The 26,396-nt window shown below is 40.7% G+C and overlaps 4 protein-coding genes and 1 long non-coding RNA gene across 6 annotated transcripts; 2 read left to right on the plus strand and 3 right to left on the minus strand.

The window, feature by feature from the left end:
- Window positions 1–4,695: 4,695 nt before the first annotated feature.
- On the plus strand, window positions 4,696–9,926 carry LOC131880709 (pickpocket protein 28-like). The gene is made up of 8 exons (XM_059227393.1): window positions 4,696–4,739; window positions 6,859–7,068; window positions 7,133–7,295; window positions 7,373–7,515; window positions 7,584–7,872; window positions 8,850–8,956; window positions 9,024–9,541; window positions 9,605–9,926. Exons 1-8 carry the CDS (start codon window positions 4,696–4,698, stop codon window positions 9,703–9,705), a joined length of 1,575 nt encoding a protein of 524 aa, XP_059083376.1. The 3' UTR covers window positions 9,706–9,926.
- A 33-nt stretch (window positions 9,927–9,959) lies between these two features.
- On the minus strand, window positions 9,960–12,947 carry LOC131880482 (insulin-like growth factor-binding protein-related protein 1). Its single transcript, XM_059227140.1, has 5 exons — window positions 12,624–12,947; window positions 12,367–12,506; window positions 12,027–12,192; window positions 10,515–10,658; window positions 9,960–10,327 (listed from the first exon to the last, which is right to left on the minus strand). The coding sequence occupies exons 1-5, from the start codon at window positions 12,805–12,807 to the stop codon at window positions 10,146–10,148; spliced, it is 816 nt and encodes a 271-aa protein (XP_059083123.1). The 5' UTR covers window positions 12,808–12,947; the 3' UTR covers window positions 9,960–10,145.
- A 188-nt stretch (window positions 12,948–13,135) lies between these two features.
- Window positions 13,136–14,426, minus strand: LOC131880481 (cytoplasmic dynein 2 light intermediate chain 1-like). 2 transcript variants are annotated; one of them, XM_059227138.1, is made up of 4 exons: window positions 14,151–14,426; window positions 13,730–14,011; window positions 13,379–13,672; window positions 13,136–13,303 (listed from the first exon to the last, which is right to left on the minus strand). In XM_059227138.1, exons 1-4 carry the CDS (start codon window positions 14,379–14,381, stop codon window positions 13,148–13,150), a joined length of 963 nt encoding a protein of 320 aa, XP_059083121.1. In that variant the 5' UTR covers window positions 14,382–14,426; the 3' UTR covers window positions 13,136–13,147. The 2 variants fall into 2 exon arrangements, with proteins under 2 accessions (XP_059083121.1, XP_059083120.1); XM_059227137.1 differs by having other exon boundaries at window positions 13,379–14,011; window positions 14,151–14,419.
- A 274-nt stretch (window positions 14,427–14,700) lies between these two features.
- On the plus strand, window positions 14,701–16,401 carry LOC131880483 (uncharacterized). Its single transcript, XR_009373265.1, has 2 exons — window positions 14,701–14,783; window positions 15,804–16,401. It is a non-coding gene; the product is annotated as an uncharacterized LOC131880483 (long non-coding RNA).
- On the minus strand, window positions 16,336–20,139 carry LOC131880480 (uncharacterized). The gene is made up of 2 exons (XM_059227136.1): window positions 19,672–20,139; window positions 16,336–18,496 (listed from the first exon to the last, which is right to left on the minus strand). The coding sequence occupies exons 1-2, from the start codon at window positions 19,684–19,686 to the stop codon at window positions 16,457–16,459; spliced, it is 2,055 nt and encodes a 684-aa protein (XP_059083119.1). The 5' UTR covers window positions 19,687–20,139; the 3' UTR covers window positions 16,336–16,456.
- Window positions 20,140–26,396: the final 6,257 nt, after the last annotated feature.

Below are 26,396 nucleotides of genomic sequence, written 5' to 3' on the forward strand. Positions count from 1 at the left end.
TTTTCATTAGTACACGGGGCCAAACGTATTGAAACGCCCTGAACGCTTGGGTTAGGATTATTTATCGGAAATAGTCAGCACCCTGAAGTTTTACCCGTTAGCCTTCATTCTATAGTTACTAGGTTTTTATAAGCTTAAGAAAATGAAAACATTGATAACTAAAGCAAAACTTATTTCAAAAGCCAAGGATAACCTTTCAAACTTGGGCCTCGATTCCTCGGCAATATAAATTAGCCCATGAATAGTGGTGGCTTGACAATATTCAGATATTTGAGTTGGCAACCTCATCGTCTTTGGCACAAGTCCATTTGCCTGATGAGAATTGGGACGGACCTTGGAAACCATTCGAAGGAATCTCTTCACTTCTGTGCTACCGCTTCAAAGTTAGGGACCTTACTTCAAAACCGATTCTCTGTCATTGGTTGGGGGGGTATCGATTTATTAATACATATCATTCAAGACCCATCCATCACAACGAGAAACCGGGACAATTTCTTTTCAAAACTCGACGGACAATGTGACAACAAAGAAGACACTGTCATTCAGACCCACAGCCTTTTGATACTCATTTACTGATCGTTATTGGTTGCTTGATAATAATTGGGCATCTTACACTTACGACATACGATTAAGTACAAAGTGTGGACAATGATGTACTTGTTTTGCACTCTATACAGGGTGGATTTTTTAGGTGTTACAGAATTTGCTTTGGCAAAAGTGACAATATGGTTGAACCATTTACTTTCAAAATTGGTGCCCCAATTGCCGACGGTATTGGCTTTGCATTGAAACCATTGCAACATTTTGAACAACAGTTTTCGACGTACGGAAGCAAAGGTCAGCAAGTCATTTCTAGGGACAGTACAGAGCGTGCCGGGCGGTGAGGCTGACAGTGGGTGTCTTTCCTGTGCATATTTTTTGTCAAGAGCGACCAAATTTGACTAATCTTTTTTACACTGAAAAGTAGTTCATCGAAGAGCCTTGTTGGATGGTCATGCTCGTGTACTCGTGTTATTCTGCTCTAGCTATGTCTCTGACTCCATTTCGTATTTACATAAAGAAAATAAAGGCGAGAGTTTTTTCCAAACCTTCAACGATGATGTTCCCTCTCTTGCGTTCGGGAAGGCCCGTTTAGGAAAGTTGGCGAACTGCTCTCCAATATTCAATGTGCCCTGCGGTTAAGAATCTGCACGAAACATAATGTAACATGGCACAGTTGGCATCTGACTGTGGGGCATGATAATATTCGAGGCAGGTCCTCCTCTTCATATGTGAATCTTCCACCAATTTGGATCCCTTGGATCGACGGAGAAATACGAGGTTTGTCACCAACGTCATCATTTAATTCCCTCCGAAATCGGGAAGGGAAGAATTGGACGGTGGTGAGCAGAAGAGGAGAACAAGGGAAAGAAAAAGAAAAAGAAGAAAGATGAGATAGACGTCCACTCTTATCCTATCTGAGAGACCTCGACGAGCCTTCAGCTCGACCAACGACCAAGATTGAAATACCAAAGAAAGAGAAGAAAGAAGACCACGATCAGCATCATACAGACCCACAAGAAGCGACCATGGCAAACCAAGGGCAGCCAGTTCCTACTCATTGCCAAAAGGAATCCCATTTTTCGATATTGAGACTTCGACCATTTTCGAGTACGAAATATGGGAAGAGGATTGGTTGAGATTCTTGAGGGTTACCGGTTTAGAATCGGCATCAACCTCAGATGAAGGTGGACATCATGCTACTCTGGCCTTCTCTAGTTCAACCAAAGGCCTCGTCAAAAAAACTGGACCTTACGTCCAGTGAACGAAATGACGAAGCATTGGTACGTCAGAAACTTCGAGGATTTATTTCGGGGTTCAATCTGTCGAGTTATTGAGAGACGAAAATTGCGCAGAAAGAAATCAACGACCTAACGAAGACCTTGACGTTTTTGTCATGGAATTGAGGGAGATCATGAAAAGTTGCGAATTTTTGCGACAACTGTGCCGAGACAGTTCTCTGCGACCAAATTGCTGAAGGCATTGCCAATCAAGAGGCTGTAAAGGAAATGCTCCGAGAAAATAAGCTCACTCTTAAAAAGGCTATTTCCATCGCACGAAGTCATGAAGAATCCACTAAATGCAAGGTACTAATTCAAGAATCCTCCCACGTCAACCACACTCACAACAAAAAACCCTAAGAAGCCCGCATTTCGAAAGAAGTCACCTCAGGCCCCAATTGCCAAAATGTGGATATCAGAAGCACCCTGAAGGATGGAAATGTCCGGCAGATGGACAAGAATGCGCAAAGTGTGGAGGCAGAGGGCATTTTGTGGATCAGTGTGTCGCGATTGAAACCATTTAGCTCCAAACATGGCTAGGATTTCTTCAATGCAGGCTAGCCGCGCTTTTCAAGAGCGAAACCACGCATTCTAAGCCATGCCAAACAATATCTGTATCCACCACTAGTCCTAATGGGCGGTGCACAAGTTCGCGCACTCCCCGATACAGGAGCAGAGTTTTTCAGGGCTGGTTTGGATCTCACTGGCGGCTCTTGGAGAGAGTGATCACAACTTAATAGGCGCTGATTTGAAGGCCCAAGTCTTTAATGGAGAACAATCCATGCGATGGGTGTTTACCGGTTCAAATTCGGGTCCACCATGGTGCTAAGGTGAAGGTGATGGTGTACATCTTTCAGGGAAGTCAAGAACTTCATATTGTCTTGGTTCACACACGAAGGAGTGGGATTATTGTCTCCCCTATTTCCCCTGCCTAAAAGCCAACTCGCAACCCTCAATCGTGGAGAATGAAAACATAGATTTGAGAGTTCAAAAGCAACTATGACTACGACAAAACAAGGAAAATCTGAAAAGGAGCGGAAAGTCTTAGAGATGTCCGATCAATTAGCCCCAACTAAGTTGCCCTCGCAGATGTTGAAATCTGAGCAAGTGTCACCCAAGACCGTTGGTACTTTTGGACCAAATTTTTGGACTGCTATCAAGACGTGTTTGATGGAGTCGTCAAGCCGATGGTTGGAGAGATGTACAAAATACACGTTAAGCCCTGGTGCAATCCCTTTTGCAGTTGTCCATCCCAGAAACCGTTGCCCTTCCCATTGCTCTCCAAGCTTAAGGCTGAATTGGATACCTACTTGTCGACAAGTGATTGCACCACAGACCAAACCAACTGATTGTGTCACCCCATTGTCGTTGTCCACAGAGAGGAACTGACAAGATTCGAGAGTGTGTGTTGATTTCACCAAGCTGAACGTGTGGGTGAAACGCGAATTATTTTTGGACGCACACACTCCCATTGAGCTGTCATGGATATTCCAGAATCGTCCCAAATCTTTTCAATATTTGACGCCTTGAAGGGTTATCATCAATGTGAGCTGGATCCTGAGAGCCAAGATTTGACAAACGTTTATCACGCCGTTTGGCCGATTCAAATTCCTGTGAGCACCGTATGGTGTAAATTCAATCTCCGAGCCATTACAATAGGCGTATGTCAGAGGCATTAAGTGGCTTGACCTTTGTCAGAAAAATAGTGGACGATATCGCAATTTTCTCCAAGAGCCCTCAAGAACATGCGGAGAAATTTAAGAACATTTCTGGATCGATGTCGGTTGAACAGGATATCTCTCAGTCTCTTTCGAAATCCAATTAGCAAAGCCAGATGTCATCTTTGCTGGATTTTCACTTTCATCAGAGGGATACGCCATATCTTCAGAAATCACTAGTTCATTGATGAAGTTTCCAACCCCGTCCGGAATATCGGACGTCCGATCATTTTTTGGCCTTGGCCCATCAGGTTGGTGCCTTTAACAAGGGATGTTTGTGAAAGCGCTGGAGCGGCTTAGAGGCTTGCTTCAATCCCGAAACGCTTGCACTGGATCAAGTCCAAGATAATGCATTCGAATCGGCCAAGAAGAAACTGGCCGAGACAGTCCGATTGCCACTTCTACAATGTGGATAATCTACCAGACTAGTAACAGATGCGTCACGAGTCGGCCCTGTTTTCTTTCTCAACAAGAAGATTCGGATGGCCACGTGGAGAACTGTTTCAAGTGGATCAAGAATGCTTAAGGACGCAGGAAACCAGGTACGTTGTCAATCGAGTTGGAGATGCTTGGAATTCAGTATGCAATTGAGAAGTGCCGTGTGTTTTTGCATGGGTTGGACCATTTTTGGATCATCACAGACCACAATCCATTAGTTTCAATATGTATTAATCACCGATTAGATGAAATTGAGAACCCACGACTTCAACGACTTCAAACTAAAATGTTAGGAATACAAACTTTAAGTCAAATGGTTGGCAGGCAAGAGTGAATGAAGCGGCTGATGCCCTGTCGCCACCATCCATCCGATCCACCCGCAGAATCGAGAAGTTGCCGATGACGAGGGTCGACTTTGATGGGGGAGTGGTGCATGCCTGCTTTTCGGCATGATTAGAACAGCGACCTTCCGTTGATTCCAGTCGACCTTTACTTTCAAGATCTAAAGGTGCATGCTGATCGTGGCGTTGTGTATCAGAAGTTAAGAATCAAGTTCGGGAGGGATTCCCAAGTTGCTAAAAGCTGCTATCGCGACAGAATGATAGCCATTTTGGGAAATCGCCAGTCAACTATCAATAGATGCTCATGAGCTTGTGCTTTTTGGCTTCAGACTTCTTTATTCCAGAATTCCCTCAGAAAGTCTGTTCTCTCTCGGTTACATGAGGCACACCAAGGTATCGCAACGAAACTCAAGCTCGTGCACGTAAGTGGGTTATTGTGGCAAATATCGATTCGACATCGAAAACTGTGTATCGACCGTGCAAATTTTGCCAAGACAATCTCCCTCGTCAAACAATGTGAACCTCTTTATTTCAGAACAACGGCCTGAGCGACCATTTCAGGAACTGGCCATTGATCTTGCTACAGTACACGGTCGGGAGTTTCTCAATTGTGGGTCGATTGTTGCTACTGATGTGGCCCCGATATCTTGGACCTTTGGCCATGATACAACTTCCTTGAAGCTTATCAGTGCGTTAAAAAGGAGTGTTTTGCCGTACTGGCGCTCCGATTGTGTTGTGGTCTGATAACGGGCCGCAATTGGTATCCGTTGCCTTTGAGGAAGTTCTCACATGATTGGAATGTTAAACACAAAGTGAGCTCCACCGTACTTTTTCCCAATCGAATGGAAAGGCCGAGAGTCGCAGTGAAATCGATGAAGAAGACTATTAAAAAGCTTGCTGGAAGCAAACCGTTGATCAAGACAGGTTAACTCGTGTCCGCATTTCCTACCGAAACACGCCTTCTCAAAGAGACGGGAAAAGTTCTGCGGAAAAGCTCTTTGAACCCCTTTGCGTGACAATGTCCCCGCCCATCGATCATCGTTTGATCGGAACTCACGTTGCTGCCTCTGCCAGTTTTGGATAGAAGCCGAGCGGTATGACAAAAATTCCAAAATATCATTTGATCAACATTCCAAAACCAATTAGGCCGCTGCTCAAAGTGGTCGACATTGTGGCCATTCTGGATGCAATCCGTTCAAAAATCTGGTCCCATATCATACAGGTACTATTTGTCGAAATCCTCTGAGACATCGACGAACTTTATCAAAACCAGCTGTCTGTGCCATATTTCTTATAGAAGACCGAGATATCTTTCCGAAGCGGACATCCTTTGTCGGTTCCTCCAGATGTCCAGCCTCTAGATTCATGACTTATACTCTCTCAACCTCTCCAAGTCGGACGGAGAGCCCTTAACTCAAGTAGTCATATTCCTTCTCCTCGTCCACAAAACAGACACGGCGCGAAAACCTGATCGCCAGTGGATTAGTGGATTAAGATGGAAAAGATACCTCATTTGTGAATACATGGTAGACGTGAAAAAGCCTTGATACGACCTGTGGTGGTTTTAAAAATGTTGTTTCATGCTTAATGTGGCGGGGTGTTTGGTGGTCATCGGCTCGTGTAATCGTGTATATTCTGCTCCTGAGCTATGTCTCTGACTCATGTTCGTATTTGACATTAAAGAAATAAGGCGAGAAGTTTTTCCAAAACCTTCAACGATTGATGGTTCCCTTTCTTGCGTTCGGGAAGGCCCGTTTAGGAAGGTTGGCGCAGACTGCTCTCCGAATATTCAACTGTGCCTGCGGTTAAGAATCTGCAGATAACATAATGTAACAAGCCTAAATCCAGAATCTTGGTGTATCTAGGTAGTTTTCATAGCCGACAATAGATTGCTTTGTGTTGTAAACACTTTATTCCCGTTCACCTGTAGAAATATGAGCTTATGAGCAAAAATAGTAAAATCCCATATAATTTACATTTGTTAAGGGCTGATCTGAACCTGCTAAATGATTTCTTTCACTTTTTCCAACTCTTTGTTTCGTATTTTTGTTACTCATTGCTTTTTGCCCCTTTTCAAAAAAAAGAACATATGAAAGTGTAAACAAATGACCACCTTTTTTCGTTGAACAACTTGATTATCTCTTTGTCAAAACTACATAGATCTGTTGGGCTTCCAATACTAATTGTTTCAGTACACTTCAGTTGCCTTAGTGAACCTAGTTCAAGGATGTGTCAACGAAGGATGGATGACACCATTCGGGATTGACTTCGTCAAGGTATCAGTTTGGCAAACAGAACGTTGAAATCAAAAGCAACAAAGAATACTCGCATTCAGTATACCAAACATCAACACTTTTTTACTTGACTTATATTTTCATAGAGGGTTATATCCTGTATGCATTGTTTGCAAATGCTTCTTGGACGAAGTAAATATAGGTCCAAAGTAAACCTCAAATGGCTCCATTTAGAATAAGCTTTTCTAAGGCTTCAAAAAAACGGGTAATCAACAATTTTAATTAAGAAGTTGATTTTATGGTGCAGAATCTTGTGGGCGCTGACCGTGTTAACGAGCTTGATTTTGTCGGGATTTTTCATCGCTCCAATTGTTCAGAAGTTTTCTGATAGCCCAACTTATACCACGGTGGCCAATACCAATTATCCCATTTGGCACTTGGATTTTCCTGCCATTTCCATTTGTCCCAATATCCGTATTGATAGCAAACGATTGAAAGAAGTCCTGAGGAATGAACCGTGAGCAAGAGGTGGATACGAATAACAATTTAAAGTTTCTCCAAAATCAGTCCAAAAATTGCAGATGGTCCAAATTGGACAAATACTCGCTGGATCAGGTTCTCCCGAAAGTTTTGAAGAAATACTTGTTCCTTCCCGGAATGGATTCGAATTTTGAGGATGTTGAGGCTGATATGAAGTCTTTTGTGGATCAATATCATCAATACATTCCACAGTTATTAAGATCGGTACTCAGATGTTACCTTTTTGTCGATTTGGTATCAAAGATTCTAATTTCTCGATCTTGTTATTTTTAATCCTTCAGTCCATCTATTCCTGTCAGTCCTTGTTCCAAAATTGCAAATGGCAAGGTATAGCAACACTTTGCTCAGATTTGTTTGAAATGCGGAAAACCGATTTAGGTTATTGTTGCTCATTCAATACAGTCCGACAAGCCGAGCAATTCGAGTAAGACATTCTTAGTGAATCCTTCCCCCTCATCCTAATTCATTGTTGTTATCTTTCTGGCACGAAAGCTTCCAGGATGATGAGGGCTTTTCCTTCCACAATTACTATGGGGAAGACTATTTTGAATTGGTTGATTACACCTTGGAAAATATGTATGACAACGATGAAAACATTTATGCAAACGATGAAGACCCAACCAAAAGGAAAAGGAGATCAACACCGGAGGTCTCAAAACCCAAAGTGACACGCCTTAGACGAACCAATAGTGCTGGGACATCTCTCGGTTTATCGTTTTCTATAGTGATCCCTGAGCGCTCGACTGACGATTACACAATCGCTGCTTTCGACGGGTTTAAGGTGATGGGACCTAAAATTTGATTTACTATGCAACTTTCAGGGTGACCTCGTTCTAGCATTTATTGGCAAGCAATGACCCAATGAGCACTTCCTCTTTCTTTCCTTATATTTATTTTGGAAGTTTGATTTTTATCGTGCCAATATTGGATTGATGTCAGTATGCTTATTCTTTTTTTAGTATTTTCCTCCTTTTCAGTTGTGCCAAGCCGCCCAGCAGTAACGAGGTTATTTTACAACTATTATTTTTTTTCTTATCCCTTCAGCCTTTACTCTATTTTACACAGTGTGTTTTCGAGTGGCCTAAACAATAAGTGCACTAAGGGTCAATTCTCGTGACCGTAGAGGCTTAACGTGCGTTTTGAGAGCACCTTCAAGCCCTCGAGAATCCAGGCTAGTTTAAACGATGAAGTCCATCTCTCTTCTTTCTCGGGCTCCTTCATTGTTTCATTTGCTTCCTTATAGCAATTGTAAAGAATACATAGACCTTTTAGGATTTCCTCTTAAAATGAGTAAATACTAAAAGTTTAACATCTTGCTCAATTCCTAACGTTTAAGAGTGATATATTTTTCACTTTTAAAAATTGTTTTTCATACGCAAGTTCCTAATAGTGTTGCTTGATAAGGGTTTTTCATGTGTTTGATGTCAGATAATGAGGAAAAAAAACTTTATTTTAGCAAAAAAAAAAGAATGAACCTTAAATTCGAGATTCCTCTACCCAGATTTCACTTTAACATGGCAAGCGTTTTCGTCAACAAAGAGTTAAAAACCCTAATCTAAATATAGGCCCCTTACTTTTAATCTTGTGACTCAAGCACAAAAGGTGAGTAATTTTTTAAAGTCTATTTGGCTTGTGCTCATGTATCGTAAAACAGTACCTAACTGAATCATCCGTTTCGGGTTTCAAAAATTCTTGATAAAAAATGCGCATCCTAAAACTCATCAGAAAGCGTCATCAACGAATATTTCCCCAAGATAGGTTCAAATCCATAGTCCTTATGATTTTCCGGAAGTTGAAGGCCGTGGATTAGCTGTGGCTACAAACCAAATAGCCTTCATTTCGGTCTCGGCCTCTATTACACGAAGGTGAGTTCAAGGAACGGCCTTGCAACCTTCATTCTTCAACACTCAAAGGTGACCGTGTCATTTTCAGCACTGAAAACGTCAAGGCTATGAACCGAGACAGACGCAATTGCTTCCTAAGCGACGAAGAATTAGACGATTACTATATTGCCGATGGTGTCCAATTCAATACTTTCGATAACTACACCCAGAAATCGTGCTTATTGGAGTGTCAAGCTCATCTTATCTTTAAAGAGTGCCAATGCATTCCACACTATTTCCCCAGCTTTTCCAAAGCCTTGGGTCAAAATACGACTTGTAATCACACTGGTCTGGATTGTCTTATAAATCACCAGCACCTGCTAAACGCCTTGAAACCCGATGATGAAGAACATAGCCACCAACTTATGGAAGGGGCTAAATGCAATTGTCCTCAACAATGTGACGAGACCGTGTACATGACGGAGTTTTCTCAAGTTCCAAAGTCGTCGTCCGTCTCGAGTAAAGAGGCTGGATTTGGCAATACATCGGACGTCTACGTCTATTTTAAGCAGTTTGGTGTGATTGAATTCTCCCGAGATCAACTATTCTCGTTGGCAGATCTCATTGGTGAGTCGAAACGGCGTCAAAGAAGATATTGTGGATTTGAGATTTTGGGTGATCTATTTTCAGGAGCTTTGGGAGGAATCATGGGATTGTTCGTTGGATTCAGCGTTTTGAGTGGAGTGGAACTTATTTATTGGTTCACACTTCGGCTATTTAATAACCATTGATTGGCAAGGGCTGGAATTTTGGTCTAAAATGGTCTAAAATGGATTCGACGTTTCTGAAGACTTATGGCAAATTTTGATGACAATAAAACTATTCGTGGCCTAATATCAGATCAAAATTTTGACTTTATCAGATAGTTATTCCTTTAGAAACATCATTCAACGAGAAAAAAGTCTTTCGGGAGAAAAAGCTCTCTTTGAAATAAACACTATTTTTTCTATTACACTAACTAGAGTAAAGATAAAAAAATACTGGAATGGTTTAAAACCATTGTTTATTCACTGCCAAACAGTCATACCAAAATGCATTCACACTGTAGAAAATGAGCACAAACTGTACAAAAATGGAGATCTCTAGTTGAAATTTTACTTTTGTAAACAAAGACCCTTGACTTCTGACGTATTCATTGTGTGCTTCACTGATCAAGGCTTCAGAACGGGGATCACAGGTCATTTTTGTACACACCCACCGAGGCCATGGCGTAGACTTGTCCTTGGTCGTTGGAGGCAATGCAATGGTAAGTACCGATATAGGTGGGATCCAAGGACATGATTTGGGCCCATCCAGTTACCATCATGGGCTCAGGACCTCCTCTCATTTGAATGGCAACACTTTGATCGTCACCTTTTATGTGATAAATGATATGTGAATACTTCAATATTGCAATTTCTCTGCATCATTGCTGAAATGTTTGCAAGATTTAACAAGGCGACCACAACCAAAATGTAGTACATGAAATATGTATTTAATGTATTTTTTTTCGATCATGAGTGAGGAAGTACAATATGAGTGAGTTTTATTTTTGACTTACTTGGCAGTGAAATAGTTTCACCCTTAACAGAGACAAACTGCCATGTAATAACGGGTGCGGGAAATCCTCGAGCCTCACAATCCAGGGTTAAATTAGCTCCCAGTGCCCCATAACTGTCGCTAGGTGGCGAGATGATAACCGGCGCTGAAAAACGAATTGAAAAGATGACGTGATTGAGTTAGTTTGTAGGAATTTTATCAATAGGGCTAGTCAAGTAAACGCGTTCACGAACAACTGACGTTATTCCATGGAGTAAAATCAAAGACAACATGCCCAGCCAAACCGCCCTGTGCATACATTGGATTTTGACATTTTTTCCATTTTACATGCTTGTCTAGGCAATTAGCATTGTGGTATTGAGCCAATTTGATTGTTTGTTAGCTGATTAACACCAAACATGGTCATTTAGTAGGGTTTTGTACGACAACTTGCTCAAAATCACTCGATTATTGAAAATTCAATGGGCGAATGGTGCGACTTGAGTGTGATGTTTGTCTTAGTTCTCTCTCCCCAAAATGCCCAAAATCAGGGTGCCGGATCACATTTTTCCTTGAATTTCCTTTACTTGACATTCTCTATAGGTTTTGGATTTTCGATGAACCGTGTTTTTCTCTGAGTTTTTTAGATGAAAAAATTATTGCCCTTATTAAAAAAATAATTTGCATGAGAGCTTAGTGCCATTGTCAGGGTAGAAGAAAAGTTTGATTCGGTCCATTAAAGTTTGCTCTTGTAGGGGATCAGAAAGGGGCATAGTGTCTCTTGATATGATTCCTGCATTTTCAAATTTGAGGAAAAATGAGTTATTAAAACTGAGCCTTACCTCGTTCCTACAATTTAGAAAAATAGTGTAGTTTGTATCAAATGCCATCATTCTAAACGAAAATTTATCAACAGCGTAATGACATATCGCACTTCAGCATTATTATCAGAAATGAAGAAAAGGATCATGCTTTCGTGGTAATCATCATAGTAGACAATTAATGGTTATCTCTCCAGATCCGCTTTCTATTAGTAATCAAAAGTACATTCAATGAAAATGCAAGTTCAAAATGCAGAAAAAGGAGGTGCAGCAGGCAAATATGAGAAGGAAAAAAATCGTTTATTTACAGGCTCTTAATCTTTCAATGGTTTTTGTCCAAAATGGAAAAACAATTCTAAACCCAACACATCCGCCAGGGCTGACACAAATCCCCCTATTTAAAGTCCTTATTGACAAAAAAATCATGCCCAATATAAAATCAAGATTCTGATTCAAGTGATCAGGAAAAAATGAATGATCAGTGTTGATCTTTTGTTTCCTTTGAAAATTGAACGAAGAAAAGCCTTTAAATGTGGTGCTATATTGCTCTCCAGAGTGGTTGTAGGGAAACTAATTTACAGGAAGCCCTTGGTTGCATGTTTGGAAGTGACCATGTTTATCATAATCTTTTCAAATATTTTTTGTTGGTATCTATTCATCTTTTTATCATATCAGTTATCCAGTTATTAGTCATCAAGTTATAACCTAGTTACCTTCTTTGCAAGGACCCCAATATTCAATGCTCAGTTGAGGATTGTATTTATCTGGTGTGCCTCGACGCATGGATTCTTCGTTGAGGGCACAAATGGTCGAATATGTGACATGATCGCTTCCACAGACCATCTTGTCAATTTGACAAATGCAAATGTTTTGTTCGCTCTGAAAAAAAACAATTGAACCAAGACGAAGTAGAGTAAATCTTGAGTAAAAAAAAGAACAAATTTGTATTGAACCTGCACATAAAATAGAATTTGATAACTGGTTATTGTTTCCAGCTCTGGAAATCTAGAAAGATAGCACACTTGAAAAAATTAAAAAAATGAAAAAGATTACCTGCGGATTGTCTTTGGATGCCCGACACTCCATATTTTCCCCACAGACGCCATATTTGTTGCTGGACTCTAGCGGATCGCAAAGTTGCCCCTCAGATCGGGCGCATATCTGGCAACACTGACATTGGTCTAAAACCACTCCTGAAAATTGAATAGACTTAGCTATGAACTTTGGGCATTCATATTCATCTCCTTGGCACATTGAAGTCCTAGTTCAGCAACTGAGATCCTCGTGAAAATTTTAATCGCGACGTTTACCTGCTGGACAGTTTGCTGGTGAAGCGCAATCTTCCAAATGACAAGGTGGACACTCATTTTGATTCACAAACTGGGATGATGCTTGAGCATATTGCTCCTCGTATTCCATGTCATAGTAATCCATGGGTTGTTCCTGGCACAGAACACTCCCAATGAGGGTAAGCAGAATTATTGAGACATGCATCTTTAACCAAATGAAATAGCGAATGTGGAAGTCAGAGTCTTTGTTTATAGGAGTAAAAAGAGTTTGTGAGCTGCTCTTGAGCTATCTCGGTGATGCTTCCCAATGCCAGATGAGTAGAACTTGCTAACAGCAGCTTTCCCTCCCATTCTACGTGCTCTGTTCCCAGGCCCCTCCAAGATGAACGTGGAAGCAGCTGAGCAAATTTCCCCCTTGCCAATCCTGGTGACAAGACGTTTCAGCCTGCACGTACTGGAGAGAGAATGATCTTGAGCTAGTTACTTCTTCATGGCTTTTTATTTGAAAACACGTTTATAGATTGAAGCGTTAGTTCAAGTGCAATCTAAAACTCGTCGCCCATTTGCTTGGCTCTCTTTTCAATGTCTTTCCGATAACGTTCCAAATCCTCGTCTTTTTGTGATCGGAGTTGATCAATTTCTGGCTCTCTGAAATTTGGATCTTTGGCGGGATCATCAGGCAGCGCAGTTCCTTCATTTACCTACATTGGAAATGCAAACTCCGAATGATACGCCTAAATTATTTTTACTTTGTTAACATTTGCTCCTAAACTTACCGACTGAGGGTAATGCGTGGTGAAGTGATGTTTCATCATGTCCATATTTGCTGTGTCTTCGTTTATTATGGCAGCAAAGGAGTCTGACCAAGCAGGAATGATCAGGGGCTTATTGTAATCTTGAGAAACGCCCTTATTGGGCTCTGTTCCAAACGCTAATTGGCTCAGAAGGTCTCGGGCCTTCTTCACTGAGCCTGAATCTTTAGAGGTGTAGAATTGAAGTGTGGCTCCATGATAGTGAGCAAAAAATCGCATAGCTCGGCAAATAATCTTCTTCTTCTCGGGTTCCATATTCTGGAACTCATCATACTTTCCACCTAAGATGACCAATGGAACGGGAAATGGTTTCACCTTCGCAATATCAGGATGCTCGCCGTCGATATGAGGATCAGAGAGAGCCTTCAATTTGTCTCCCAAATCCATTTCTTTGCCTTTAGCACTTTTCAAGGAGATTTGAATATGGGATAAAACGGCCGTGATCAAAGACTCGAGAGTAAACCATAACTGAGAGGGATCCGCTAGATCCACCATGACAACGACACGGACGCTTTCCAACTTTGACGGGGCCAAAGGAGTTTCAAGGAGCTTTGAAAATAGGGTTCCCCCACCCAGTTCCCAAATGTGAGACACATCCTGGAACCATGAATTACTGTTAACAATTGCCTCTTTTTTACACATTGAGAAGACTCATTTTCTACACTGACAAAAGACAATAACTCTATACCAACAGAGGTGATTGTGCCTATAAAGCCGAGTTAGGTTTGATGATCACCTTGATCAGACTTTGATTTGTTTTTCGTCCAAAAGTGTACTCCAAGGCAAGGGTGGACTTGGCTGCTTCCTGTCGCTCCAAGAACTTATGAATCAACGTGGATTTACCCACTGATTTGCTCCCAATGACCAATAAAGTTGTTTCTGCTTGTCCATGCAGAACTTGGGCCTCTTTTCGTTTTTTGTCGAACGCAATGGCAGCATCCCAAACATTCTCCGTTGTTGGGGCCATTTTCGTTTGGAAAGAATGCTCGATACTTTGATTTATTAGAAAGTTTCCAAGGCAAATACTACCTGGACTTTCAAATCTTAAAATTTGCCGCCTTTTTCTCAGCTCTTCAGCTACGCCATTTCTCAAACTAAGAGTCAGATGGATAACTTATGAACTTATCTTTGTAAGTCACACGACCACGACTTAACTCGCAATCAATGAAAATAAGACTGAATTATCTCAATGATTGTATTTGAGTTCACCAATTTCACTCGTCCTTAGGCATTTCTCGTAAAGTTTCCACCAGTTCATTCCAGCTTTAAAATTAATGGCGGCAACACTGAAACAAACTTCCGGACGTTCAGCCCAAACATTACAATTCAAAAGAAGGGAAAATAAAATCGTTAAAGGTAACGAAAGTAGGTAATGAACCCTTAGTTTACAATAACTCAACACACTCCTTGTACATCAAAGTTTTATCAGACAGGTCCTGTTTTTGTAGTGCGGTGATGAAGGAGAAAATGCGTATTTTGATAATGAGTTGGCAGTTTGATTGCGATTAAAATTAAATGTAGTATCCTTGCTCTTTCAAATAGAAGATATTCATCTAGATTAAAATAGGCTTTTATCTGAGTACCATGTGTTTTTTATATTATCTATTTTGCTCCCGCGTAACTTGGAGAGTGACTGAAGTAGATTTGAGAGTAAAATAACGGTTATTTCTTAGTAAGACGGGCACAAGCTTGTTCGGAATCTAATTTTTTTTTATTTTTTTTTTTTTTTTCTATATATTATTACTTAAAAGTGAACATATCCTGACCGAAGGCTAGCAAAAGAACCATATCTTAAGCAATATCATGATAAGTGCCGTCAAACGTTGTATCACATTATTTGCCAGAAATTGAAAGAGTATTATTAGGCAAGAAAAAATCATTCATTAAGATAGGTTGAATAAGTGGAATCAGAATTAGATTAGATTTGAAGAGTCCTGGCTTTTCCAACCCTAAATTCCTAGCCCTCCCTTCGCCCATGGGTCCTAAAGATTACTCTAAGAGCTTTTTACCATTTTTTTGTCTGATTTAGGTTTAATTACGTTAGAATGAATCGTTAAGTGGATGTTACATATACCCAGTCATGAGCAGATTATCACGCCTGCAGTGCTCTCATGATTGCGTCTGCTATACCAAAAGATGAGCAAAATAACGACTTAATGAAAGAGAACGAACCTTGAAGATTTTTCGAGAAGGAATTTAATCTGGTTCTGAATTCAAAGAAATGCAGTTTTGACCCTGTTTTCCATTACCTGTATGGCATTATTACAGTCCATTGCTTTTACTTTGCATTGGTGTAAGAAAGAAGTAGTGCCCAATTTCTGGCCTTATCTTGTCTTTCCTTTCCCCTCAGAATTTTATCATGATAATGCATTGTGTTTTGTATCTTAAGATTGAAAGCAACGCGGAATGCCCTATTTAACTTGCTCACACTCATTTCTCATGGAGAGTAACCACACGAGACCAGAACCTATGAAGGGACCCATTGGAGACCCCAACCATCCCGAGAGTCGCGGGGTAAAGCGAGGACACTCCGAAATTGCCAATTGCGATTGTGAGGATGTTCCTCTTTCTAAACGGATCAACCGACTCAACATTGACCAATCAGGTTCTCATCCACATGGTTCTCATCCGGCAGCACGCCCTGGAACGTCCAATTGTCAAAATGGGATGAACCCTTGCGGGTCTTCAGGCTCTTCTCATCCTGGTTCTCTTCATCCCAACAATAATGGGTCAGCACAGTTCGAAGACTCGAATTCATCGTTTTCAGACCAACAAAAGTCATTTGAAGAGTCGTATCCGTACAGTGCCAACTCTGAGTATTTCTCTTCCAACCATTTGCTCTACCATCTGCACAATGAACGAGTGCACAGACAAATTCAAAGAACGCATGACCCTAGATCGTCTAATATCAACGTTCAGCATCATTTTCAATCGTGATTATTTTGTGTGTTGAATCATCGAATGTGATAAATGACATCAAATAACAACCACAGTAATGGCATCATTGAGGAGCAATCCAACGTGGAATACCTAGCTTGGATTTTAAAACCTATTGACCACGGGTTTAAACCCATACACCAAAGGATACGGAGTTGTATTCTCGACTTCCTTGTTGTACCCAAGAGGCTGGTTTGGGACCTTGGTCGAAATATGAGGATATGGGGAACTCTCAGTGATATGTTTCACGAACTTTGGGGCGGGAGCATGATATTCGTTTGAGGCATCCGCTTCAATTGAGGAATCAGAGGATGAGGATAAGGGCTTTTTGTAATAGCTGGGAGAAGGTGCGGGACTTTGGTATGACTTGAACGAAGGCGGGGATTTGGATGGGTTAGGAGAGTCTTGGACAAGGAAGCCTTGAACGGACGGTAAGGGTTTATAGTAAACTGGACTTGAGGTGGGAACATCGGGTTGGTGGTCTGGGTGCACAGGTTCGGGTGGTGGTGGTGTGGGAGCAGGGGGTGGCACCGTGATGGCAATAGGCTGAGGGGTGTAAGGTTGATCTGTCACCAACTTCATGTAATACTTGGGTGTGGTCAACCTCTGGGGTTGCTTATAGGTAAAAATAGGGGATTCGGTGTTGATCTTGACAACCTCGTCTTTGGCAAACGCTTCAGGTGTCGTTCCAAAGCCTTGCCGGTACAAAATACCTGCTGAGGAAGAAACCCCTTGAGATGGAGAAGAAGGTTGGGTAGGAGTTGCTTCAAAGTAATAACTTCTGGGGGGACTCGGGGATGTCTGGAACTCATAATTTGGCCTTGGATTTGGAGCAGTTTGAGAAGGCGAATATCCCTGGGGTTGGTTTGAATATAAATCGGGTGGAGGTGGGGATTGAGGGGCCAATTTAAAGCCGGGATCGGGTTCATAAGTGACTTGAACGGGAGATGGGGTTGTTGGAAAACTATGATGATGGGAAGTGGATTGCTGGAATGAGTTCACGGAAGGCGTTGGGTGTGCTTGGATAGGGTTGGGGCTGCGGTACAAGGTCCCGCCAATTTGGACGACATTCGTCAATTTCCGAGCTTTATCTGATTTCACCTTGCCATCCTTGACGGATTGATTATGTTCATGAGCAAGTTCTTTTGCATTTGGATGGATCAAAGACCCTTGTAGGGAAGGAATATGAGTGGGACGAGGTTGGGCTGACCGCTGAAAATTAGAGGAAGGTTGAATCCTCTCCGGCAGGATCGCATCCTGGAAGTCGGTGGCATAATTAGTAATGTTGTACGTTTTATCTTCTTTATACTTGTACACCGTCGGCTTGGTTGGCTCGGATTTCAAGTGAGTGGTGGGAACCGCTTCGGAAATCACGAATTGTCCCTCTAACCCTGGATCATCGGCCCCATTGTGAAAGAACGTCACGTTGGTATCCTCTTCGAACTCCTCTGGTCGAGCCTCTTTGCTCAGAGAGTTAGATTCTTGAGGCAATATCGTGGACAGCTTCACCGATTCAAAATTATCCAAGCTTTGGAGTTGTTGGATGAAAGATCGGAGCTCATCTCTGACAGGATTGGAAGAGGATCGTTTGGCAGGGGCGGCCTCGAGGTCCGTCTCAGTTCTTAGAGTGACATATGCTGAGAAATCTTGTTGTTCAAAAGGCGGCGGATTGGAATCAATGTCAATCATCTTTTGGGATTGTTTTCTCACTCGAGGGTGAACATAGACATTCTTCACCTGCCTTGCCTTGGGCTTGAAGACTAATTGCTCGGCTAAGGACTCGTCGGGTCCTCCCCAGGAAGTGATGGTGGTGACGTCCAAATTTCTTTCTGTCCGATCTTCAGATTCGCTCGAAGCCTCGGAAGACGCATCTTCTTCCCCAGGTATTCTCGTGAATCTGGCTGTCAAGTATTGTTGAAACAAGTCGCTATTGCGATTATAAATAATGGGAACTTTCCGATCTGTACTGTTAAAAAGAAGCTTTAATGCTTCCTTCTTCCTTCGAATGAGTTGTTCTGTCTTGGACGGAATACTCCAGGATTGGGCTTCGCCTCCATTAGTCTCCACAACTTCAGGAGAATCAACTTCCAAGCAATGAACGAATGTGAGGAGAGGAAATGAAGGGAGAAGAAGCACAACCAAGGCCTGAAAATGAGGGAGCAATTGCTTTGAGAATATCAATCTGTTGGTGGTGTTGCTCCGACATGTAAATTTATATCGCTGGCCCCAGCAAATGGACCCCTCAATAGTGACCTTCAAGCTAATAAATAGATCCCTCATCATCCGTCTCAGAATACGGGGTAAGAGTTTTCCGTCCAAGCTACGAGAGGTCTGCCCAACTAATGATCAAGTTCAAGGTGCCTGTTAGTATCCAAGAGGGTAGTCCTGCAATAGGGAGAAGGTATGCCCATTTTCTGTGGGAAATGAAGCGCCATTGTCACCATTCAAAACAATGCACAATCGAACCACTTCGCTTTAGGGGGTGAATGGAGAAAGGACTTCAATATTCAAGTCCAAGGACAAAGTCTTTAAGTTACGCACAGATCAACGTTGGAATGCTGATCGGAATCTGCACCAACATTATATCATTTGTTCATCGGAATTTCGCGTGACCTCAAAATCATTGTCCAATTAAAAAACGCTTTTGATTCCAGTCTGAGGGTACTACTGTTTGTGGATGGAATATCTCTTTCGGTAATTTCCAGTTAAAACAGGATTATAGTAGATCAAATCTATTTGATCTGATTATTGTGGACGTCTTCAAAGTTCACACACAAGAGATAACAGATAGACAACAGAGACAACAGATGGACAATTACAAGAAATAAAAATGCTTGAAAATTTTATTTTAAACAATATGTTATTTGCCCATTCTTGTTTCATATTTTTTTATCTATCGTTTTCTTAAGGTTCTTGATCAAGTTCAAATTTGGTGCTTGAAGGGCAGAAAAATGTTTTAGTTTTGAATTAAAGACAAGTAATGTGCAAAATGTTCTGATTCATCCCAAACATTGCAATATAGATATCCTTCCTTGAAATGAATCGATATTTTGCTTTATATTCGTAAACTACAAAGAGCTCTATTAGCGTGACATTTTACATTCAGATGGCAATGAATCGAGTTTATATCTTGGAACAATGCCAGTTCATAAATCCTCTAATTTAAGACCATAAAGGCAATTTTGTGGTGACTGTTTGCAAACCTCGGAAGAAGTAAAGTACACTAAGTTTAAAGAAGCGTATCATTGCAATCAGTTGAATCACAGAGTACGAACCTTTTACAGTGATACAGGGGAACACCCGACATATTATTTGCTTACCTTTACGATTTGCATCCCGATTGTTAGCACAAGATCTTGAGGCTTTTGTGTGTCAGTTTTGATGCCATATCAATAAAAAAATCACTTGAATAATTCAATGAAGCTCCAAGGCACTTAATTACGAACAAGAGTAGACTTAAATCTCGTTGTCGGTCGACTGAGATGCGAATTGGTTCAATGGGATCCTCTGACTGCCAAGTTTTGCTTCCTTGTCGGGGTTTTGCCATGAACTGAGGATTGACACTTGGAGGTTGAGAAAACGAGATTCAGATCCATTCCAGCATCCTCGTTCCAATCCACGGATGGAGACCAACGATACCAACACATCCACATGCGCAAAGGGGCAACTAGCATCGAGCCTTGCACTACAGGACGTCCGTTGCCTCCTCGTTTCTAGGATCCTTGTATCCTTCCACTTGAGGACTACGTAGTACTACACATGACAAATAACAAGGCTCGTACGTACTACTCGGGGCGTACGCTTTCAAAACGAATCAAGCAGTCCTGTTCGTCCCTTCATAAAGCGACACTATCAAAATTAATGTCGGAGGAAATCTCCTGAAAGACGAAGAAGACCACCTGTCACATTGCGTTTACTTTTTTCCTCTTCAGATCATTGATTGCGCCTAATTGGTTTGAGTATAAACAGTGAGGTTTTTTTTTTGAAGAAAATTTCTTCACGACTTTCATAGATCCTTCTTAAATCAATGCATGATTTTTCACTGTCAGACTGTACTTTAACGTTGTTAAGAAAAAATAACGGACATTTTGAAATAAATGATGTGATGGCTGCCTTTGCTCGTCAGACAAAAGGCTCACCCTCCAACGTTTCGGCATAAGTATTGATGTAACATGTATTTTTAAACTAAATAGGTTGCTCATGGGAAAATACAGGATAAAAAAAGCTTATTGAGCAGATCTTTCCTAACCTTAGCTTGCACAGCATGGTGGGCCTGACATATAAAATTGAAGTGTATATTTTTACAAATTCATCAAAAAATATTACACATCTTATCAAACGTTTCCCAATTATCTCTGACATTATCTTTCCCTTACTTTTAGTCTTAAAAGGTCCTAACCATATACTCTAAGTCAAGAAGAGCGACGCCAACAACAATATCTTTGAGAAAAGGCTAGCTGCGGTACCATATTGGCAGATATACACTTCCGCTTTCCAATTAGCGTATCCTGGTTCAAACCCAGGCAAGTTGAGTCCAAGCTTCTTTGTGGTATTTGAATTACAGCATAAGTTGCTGCCTTAACAGGTTAAATGGGCAAGCCTGCGATCATTCCCAAAGGTGAGGTAATAATTAATGTTGCACGTTTGGTTGCGACAATGGAGCGGGAATATACCTTAATTGGGACACCCATCATCAGATGGCAGGCCGAGCGAGAGAGCTGGATTCTTCGATGATAAGCTTACCCCTCTCGTCTAACCATGGAGACGACTGCCACAGTGGTTCAAAAGCCATTTTGAAGTCTATCAGAAGTATCCAAACAAATCTTGGTAGCTCTTCTCCATATGAGCATTAAATTTGAGCCATAATTCAATAAATCAATAAGGTCAAAATTACTTGTTATGGTTTTTGCGAGGTAGAAGACTGTTAAGGTGGATTTGAGTATTTCTCTCAATACTTGATAAGGCATTTTGACCACCGTGTTGAGACGGGTGAGACGAGAGGAGAGGAGACGACCTTATCCAAGAATCCAGCTAGTGTCAACCAAAGCAGTCAAGCAAGCAAGCCATGAACACACCATCTCCCTGAATTCGGACCTTTATTTTGAGAATCACATAACTACGAGACAACTCAAAGCGGCATTTCTGTGGCTAGAACTGTACTTCTTTCTAATAGAGCAAAGGTTGCGTGAGCACAGTGCCAATATAAAGCTCAAGCTCAAACTTTAGGATTTCTAAAGGTATGCCGTGAAATCAGGTGCAAATATCATAGAGACTACCGGAGTCTGTCTTCTCAGCCCTGCTTTGATAGTGGGCTTTGAAACCGGCAACAAATAGAGCGCCAGGGATTTTCAGCGAGCGGGGATTTTTACCAACCAACAAAACCAGGTGCCGAACCCTAAACTACTCGAGCGAGATTCGGACCAAGGTTGACGCTGATCATTCAGGTCGTGATAAGATGTGCTGCGCTCTTGTGCTCTCGAAGCATTTCTCTATTGTTTGGAAATGAAAGAAGAAAAAACGCCATCTTTTACGGCCATGGCGCATTGCGCTGCGTCATTAATAAAAAAATCTGAACAACCACGATTGTTGTTCGTTCTTCGGGCAACTCCTTCAAAACCATTAACCGACAAGATCAACTAATTTCTTTGACGGTCGCCCTCTGATATCCGCATCAATTTGTTGCTACACCATAAGAACCAATCGATCTGCCTTGAAAAGAAAAATACCAAATTGGTTTCTAGAATACAGGAAAACGATTTTGTTTCCGATATTTCATTTCATTTGATATTGGGCCCTTTACTGGAAAGATCTAACTCAATAAGCTTTGATCCTTTGGCTGGACACTTAATACAATAAAACTTCCCCTTGACATGAGGGGTTTGAAATAGTTTTTGAGGATTTTCTTTTGTTGGGGATCATTCAAATAGGACGACAGTCTCTTCTCCAACAAAAAAACAGGATCGTTGCAAAAAGAGTCATGTCAGGAACCAATCTGAATGTGGTCGCAATGAAAGGCAATAATCATGACCGTACGAAGCTGGCACTTTTTGATGGGACTCTGAAATGTTTGATTTAAACTGTATGGTGAAGGTCAGCTAATTTTCCCGTTTAAGCGGCATGTTTGTTTGCAGTTCGAACTAATCAGTTCAATGAAGTGTAACAAGGATCAGTCCATTAATAGTATTTTAAGCTGGACCTAAACCACATATGCAGCAACAACTGTTTTTTTCATTGCGAGTTGCATTGTGCGTTTAGCCACAAGCTTGTTTCTAGATCAAACTGGTTTGCAGAAATATTGATTCTAGTTTTAACAACCGGACCCGAAAAATTGGTCAAAGGATCTGAAACTTGATATGTTGGCCAAGCAGAACAAGAGTGTAATTAACTGTTAGATTTGATTGGCAGTAGAGCTTTTGTCATTGGTTGACAAGTTTGGCTCTTGCCCGACGTCAACGATTGTTCCATATTTCACACGGAGGATGATCGACAGATCAAGGGTTGGTTGAGTCAGCGTTTATGTACGAGTAATCTTGAAAGTGCATGGCAAACCTAAAATTGCCAAAGCAATGGCCTTGACACGACCTCTAAATACAGGTAAAGAGTTTAACCTTCTCTGTGAGGTTGGAGCGTTGTCGAAAAAATTGAGCATATTTTCTTCAAGTAACACAAATTGTTTTGACGCAGGTCAAACCTTTTGATCTCTTCCAACTGTGACACGGAAGGCTTTGTATTTGGGAATATGAAAAAATTGCAAAATTTCGTCTCTAGTAATGAATTAATGAGGTGTCTATCGATGTATGGATGCGAGAAGTATCAAGGACCTTGTGAATCAGGATAACTCAAAGTGGGAGTTAGAGTTTTACTCAAAATTGAGAATCTTGTATTGTGCCTCGCTTTGATTACGATCATCAATATCATGTTGAAAAAAACTTTATAGTAAAAGGTTAAGGATAATATGGCAATCACGTAATTTTTACAACTGCAGGTATCAGTCGAGTGTTTTTTAAGCTTGCCTTTTAATCAGATGCTAGCCACGTGCTTCACTATTCATTTTGGTTGGTTCTTCGGACTTGGACTACGAAGAAATTAGTCCGTGAGTGGCGGAAGTTGCTTGAACGGATTCAGTCTAGATAATTGCCGTGCAATCATTATTGAGATTAATTCACATGCTATGTTAAAAATACGCCTAATGACTGAGGAGAATTAGATTATCTAGAAAAGCTTCAAGGCTCATCATTGCTTTTTGTGCTTCAGAAACCAACACTATTATTTATCTTTCACGCTATATTTCCAAGACTCATTTAAAACTTCAGGCTCTTTTTGGATGAATATTCACTCTTTCAGCCGCTAGATTCTGGATAAATAGTTTATAAGTATTACTTACAAAAAGTTTTTTTTCGGGCATCGATAATACATAATTATCATGGCCAATTTTTAAACCTAACTTTCTTTTACTTGATAACGATCAGTAACTGCAACGACCTTTTCAATCTTATTCTCCAATACACGCAAATAGATTGGAAGAAAATACTTTTCTGTCCCTCAAAGTCGTGATTTACATTTCAGTTCAAACTAATTCGACGCCTCATAACTTTATTATCAGCCACCGATAAATGAAATGATTAAATATATGAAATTAGACTTCTTAGAATGCTTTCTTCAATATCAATTTTAGCAAGCCTAGAATTCATTTCAACTCACAGTACTTTGGCAAAATATTTGAGGCATTAGGCTCAATCACCTCCATTTCCTCAGTACAATCACTGACCAAAGTGTCATGGCGTCAAATTTAAATGGATCGACAACCAACCGGAAGCGTTAGCGTGAAAATGTCTTGGATTGCATTTTTGACAGAGTGCGGTTACAACAGCACTTTTATGCCAATTTCCAAGATGGTATAATTGACGGCTATCATAATGCTATGATCTTGCCAACCAATCGTTAACTTCTCGAACCCCCCTCTTGATTGTTTTTTGTGTGACAGATATTTGACGATTTGAGGAAACGTCTGATGAGAAAAAACTGCCATGGACTTCCTTAAAAATTGAAAGCCATTATTAGCACTCGAGTCAAATAATAATGAAACTCTATCCATCACGGAAATAACGGATGTTGAACATGCAATGAAAAAAAGGCGAGAGCGTGCTCTTGTTAGTACATACAATGGCTTATGAATGAGCATTCTTGCCACACCTTAGTGCAGAAATGGATCATTTATGAAGTCAACCGAGAAACGAATCTCTTTTCAAGGGCAGGCGGTTGACAACAAGGGGATCTGAAATGTCGGTATCTGATCTTTACCCACATAACTTTGAGTCAAAAACGTGCTTCCTTGTCGCACAATGCACATGTCAAGTCAGGAAATCTAACCTCGAGGAAAAATTCTGCATCCTACTTCCTCTCGTTTTAATTCGCGTTCGCGAACATGCCTTGAGAAATTTATTACGACGCTTGCAAAAAAACACCTTTTAGTTTTTAAACCTTTACAGCATTCAAATGCATGAAAGGCATGGGTGTGTGGCACACGACTACGCGCAATTTATGTTATTCTTGCTGCCAAAAAGAAACATAAAGAGTCTTAAATAGTTATTATTCGACATCCATGGGCTTAAGCAACGAGAAATCACGAAAATCAGGCTGGTCGAGACAGTCTTTGAGCCCAACTCTAAAGGAACTTTTTTTCTTCGACATGTATGTAGATTTTGACTTCATTTCTACAACATCACTTTTTGATCGTTCTGAATGGAAAACTGCGATGCCTAAAAGTTGCCTGTTAGCTAAATCAAAAAAACGGAGACAGACGATTTTTCAAATGTCCAATTCGTACAAGATTCTTAAATGAAAGATTTGCTGGTGTATGAAAAATTGGCAGAAATAATAGTTATTTGTTTAATAGCGGGGGCATTCTTAGCTTGAAGTTTATAAAAGCGAGGCTTAAAGGAAGTCCATACTGTCAATACACCTTGAACACGTTCAACATTTTATGCGGTTGAGTTTTAAGATAAGAGCGAGGAATTGCTTGCCTCAGCTTCTCTTCACACGAGAGGGGAAAAATGGTGAACGCGTTATAGGTGTTGACCATATCGTTTTTTTGAAAGCCCAACTTGAATAAGCTACATGTAAAGAGAGACCCGGTTATTGAATATGCAGTTTTCTTTAAAAGTCCTTTCTAAAAGACTTGAGTCTGGCACATTCCTCCAAAATCGAGTAAAAGACTCGATTGCAAGCAAACTTGAGTCTGGACTTGCCCCAGCATAAGGCTAGTCAAGTAAACTCGTTCATAGACAACTGATGTTATTCCATGGAGTCAAATCAAAGACAACATGCCCAGCCAAACCGCACTGTGCATGCATTGGATTTTGACATTTTTTCCATTTTACATGCTTGTCTAGGCAATAAGCATTGTGGTATTGAGCCAATTTGATCGTGCGTTCAATTAACTTTCAATTAACATTCAAAGTTTTCTAAGCGATGGATTTTGAAAACAACTTAACTCTATTATGCGTGAAATTAACAAAAAACATTTTTGCTTGTAACGCAAACATATCACTCGGATAAGCTTTTACATTAATAATGTCAATGTTAAGAACCAAAAAAAGTTTTCAAACTTTTCCCCATATGAGGTTTGCAACTCAAACAATGAAAAGTTGGTGGTCCATTTTAAAAACGTACATGAAAAAAGCAAGATAGATGTTTGCAAAAGAATGAATTAAGCTTACTTTGTTGTGATTTAAAAACAAAAAAATGCTTTTTGAGCCATCTATTCAATTGAAATGATATTGAAGCACGTTTTGTTTGGTTTGTTCAAACATTTGTGGCTAATATGCAACAAGAAAAAAATGACTTTTTTATTGCTTGTCATCCTTATTCTTCTACTTCATCTCGTGGAAATGATGCATGCCTTCCCTTGTTGAGATCCTCAAAAATGATGAGGCAAGGACAAATATGCGTTCCCAAAATTTGGAATTGTCTTATGGTCCAGTTACACAACACAGATTTTCACACAATGTGTCAATAAAACTGCGACTCATAGCACAATGGGTAC

Source organism: Tigriopus californicus, chromosome 5 (genome assembly GCF_007210705.1).
Source record: "Tigriopus californicus strain San Diego chromosome 5, Tcal_SD_v2.1, whole genome shotgun sequence".
Classification (NCBI taxonomy): Eukaryota; Metazoa; Arthropoda; class Copepoda; order Harpacticoida; family Harpacticidae; genus Tigriopus; species Tigriopus californicus.